Genomic DNA, 2,846 nt, shown 5'->3' on the forward strand with positions numbered 1-2,846 from the left:
TTTTTTTTTTTTTTTTGTAAAAATGCCAGAAGGGCCTCGTTTACAGCTTTTTTTACTGTTAATATTTGGTTATGAATATGTGGCTATACATTTTATGACATTAAACCACATATACTTGGGCATGGGCATTTAAAAGAAACTTTTTCTGGACCAAACGATTGAACTGATCAATGGAGAAATGAGTCGACAGAATAATCGATAATTAAGGGAATCATTAGTTGCAGCCCTACACACCACTACGTTGTATCCTACTGGGGAATGCCTCGGCTCACTTCTCTCTGTTCCTCTCCCCCCTGTTGCCATGGCAACAGGGACAGCTGAAGTAATAGTGACAGTTGGCGGGGAGGACGACAAAGTGGTGCTGCGCAGCGTCGAGAGCTTCGATCCTGTGACGAATCAGTGGAAGAATCTGGCCTGCCTGCCCTTCGCTGTCAGCAAACACGGGCTGGTCGTGTCAGGTGGGGAGACGCTGTCAGTTTCTTTTGAGATGAAAACTCGCTCATAACTGACTCCACATTGTGTCTCCTCAAATGAGCACAAAGCTTAGATGTAGTGCACATGACAGGTGACATGTTTCTGTCCCTCCACTCCGACCCCTCCTCCCTTTCTGTCCCTCTGTAGACTCGACCCTGTATTTAGCAGGAGGGGAGTTTCCTGACGGCTCAGCCAGCAGGGAGATGTGGCGCTATGACCCCTGCTTCGACTCCTGGATGGAGATGGCGCCCATGAATGTAGCTCGATCTGAGTTAGGTAGGGCTGCCGCATTATACTATGTGCAGTATACTATACCATACATTTAGTCAGTTGTGCTACTACAACAACACAGCCACAACTGGCCCTTCTTTGTCATGCTCTGAAATCTTACATCACCACATCCTTCAGTGATTTCCACTATATGTTCATTCACTGTTTGTTCTTTTCCCATAACTCAGTGTCTCAGCATTTCATGTCTATAGTCATATTTTAGATGCACTTTAGCTTGGAATTCCTTGTTTTTAGTTGCAAATGTTGTAGTCTTCATCCCCAGCTGGCGCTGACTCAGCTGACATTTTTGCTATTGCTACGTAGCCAGCGCTAGTAAATGTAAATGTAAATGTAAATGTACTTTATTTATAAAGCCCTTTACAACAATCCTTTCGGTGTACCAAAGTGCTTTACAACAGATAATAAGTGAAGAGATAAATAAATGAAAAACAATTTAAAAAAAAAAATAATAATAAAAGAACAATAAGAGCAATAAAATACAACAAAATTAACAGCATTAGTATTAACAGCTGTTTACATACCAGTGTAGAAGTTTAGTATGAATTTACTTGGCAAGAGCTGTCTCCAGAGGTGGACAGCAACGCCCATGATTACTCTTGTATGGCTTCTATTTCTACCCTTTTTTTTCTTCTACCGGAGTTAGCATGCTAACCAGCGAGCCCCGACCTGTCCTGTCCCTGTGAGTGTAGCGGCCAGTCTGCCCATAGTTCAGCATGAGAGGATGAGGAAATAGCGCTGATCAGAGGGTGTATTCTAACCTCTTGTTTCATCTATTTCATCCTTGCTTGAACTGTTTGGCTGTGTGTCGTATCCTAGTTCCTGCCACACACTGAGGGCGAGAAACACTTAACTCCCTCTGAATGGCCTCCTCTCCCCAAATACTAATGAGGGCCTGGACAGTTTGGCCAACAAGCATTCTTCATTATTATTCATTGTTAAAGCACTAATTGTCCTGGCTGATGCAGATACAGAAGAATTTTTGGTCACTGTTGTTACAATTGTTTTAGTCGTCCTTGTTGCGATGTGGTGACACAACTACTTGACTGATCCGGATCAGCCGCACTGTCGGCAAACTCTTAAGGTTCCTGGAACATTTGTCTGAGCAGTGCCAGGAACTTGTCCTCAAACTGGGCAGAAAGCAGTGAAAACAAAAGCAGAACTAGAGACGATGGCTAAAAGTAATGACATGTTTTAATGAGTTGAGGCAGTACAGAAGCACATTTAGAAGCTCTTGGATTAAAATATAGGTCTTTATGTCTTTCATGTTTAAGTGAAACATTGTTATCATTGGTGACTCATTAGTGAATCTCTCTCACTCCACTCAGGCCTGGTGATGCTGGACGGGTTCGTGTATGCAGTGGGAGGGTGGGAGGGAAGGTCTCGTCTGGACTCGGTGGAGTGCTACAACCCCCACACCAACTCCTGGCAGTTCACAGAGTCTGTCAAGATGGCCGTCACAAGTCCGGCTGTGGTGGCCCTGGACGGACTGCTCTATGTTACTGGTATGAAATGGAGGTTTTACGCATGCATGTTATTACTGAGGTTGTTCTTTTTATTTTAATTTATTTGTTTTGTTTGTTTGTTTTAGAGTAACCATGTGTCTCTCTGTGTCCTGGTAGGTGGAGCAGTTTTAGAGGATGGAGACGGCACAGACCTCGCCCAGGTGTACAACCCTAAAACCTCGGTATGGACAGAGGTCGCCCCGATGCAGATCGCTCGCTCTGGTTCCGCAGCCTGTACACTCAAAGGAAAGATCTATGTTATAGGTATTACACTTCTCAGCACTCAGCCTTCAACCTTTTCTAGATTCACAGTGCTCACCAGTCAAGACATGCAGTCTTTTCTGCGGTTGAATCTCTCTTTCCTTCTCCCAGGCGGATGGCATGCCTCGACAGAGAACACAGATAAGGTGGAGTGTTACAATCCCAAGACCAACCAGTGGACCATGTGCGCCCCCATGAAAGAACGGCGCTACCGGCCCGGTGCTGCTGTGGTGGATGGAAAGATCTACGTTCTGGGAGGAGAAGAAGGCTGGGACAGGTGAGGGGCTATCCAGAAAAGTTACTTCTACATATAATGGT

The 2,846-nt window shown here is 44.8% G+C and overlaps 1 protein-coding gene across 1 annotated transcript; it reads left to right on the top strand.

Moving 5' to 3' along the window:
• Positions 1 to 17: 17 nt before the first annotated feature.
• On the top strand, positions 18 to 2,820 carry LOC111654485 (uncharacterized). Its single transcript, XM_023405531.2, has 5 exons — positions 18 to 458; positions 622 to 750; positions 2,091 to 2,267; positions 2,385 to 2,531; positions 2,640 to 2,820. The coding sequence occupies exons 1-5, from the start codon at positions 302 to 304 to the stop codon at positions 2,807 to 2,809; spliced, it is 780 nt and encodes a 259-aa protein (XP_023261299.1). The 5' UTR covers positions 18 to 301; the 3' UTR covers positions 2,810 to 2,820.
• Positions 2,821 to 2,846: the final 26 nt, after the last annotated feature.

Source organism: Seriola lalandi, unplaced genomic scaffold, assembly GCF_002814215.2.
Source record: "Seriola lalandi dorsalis isolate HSWRI2012SDOR001 ecotype SW California unplaced genomic scaffold, Sedor1 jcf7180001974700, whole genome shotgun sequence".
Classification (NCBI taxonomy): Eukaryota; Metazoa; Chordata; class Actinopteri; order Carangiformes; family Carangidae; genus Seriola; species Seriola lalandi.

Bases quoted from the DNA above. Each gene is read 5' to 3' on its own strand.
- LOC111654485 (XM_023405531.2), top strand. From the start codon at position 302: ATGGCAACAGGGACAGCTGAAGTAATAGTGACAGTTGGCGGGGAGGAC. The intron at 459-621 runs GTGGGGAGACGC...GTCCCTCTGTAG, and splicing joins ACACGGGCTGGTCGTGTCAG to ACTCGACCCTGTATTTAGCA. The intron at 2,268-2,384 runs GTATGAAATGGA...GTGTCCTGGTAG, and splicing joins CGGACTGCTCTATGTTACTG to GTGGAGCAGTTTTAGAGGAT.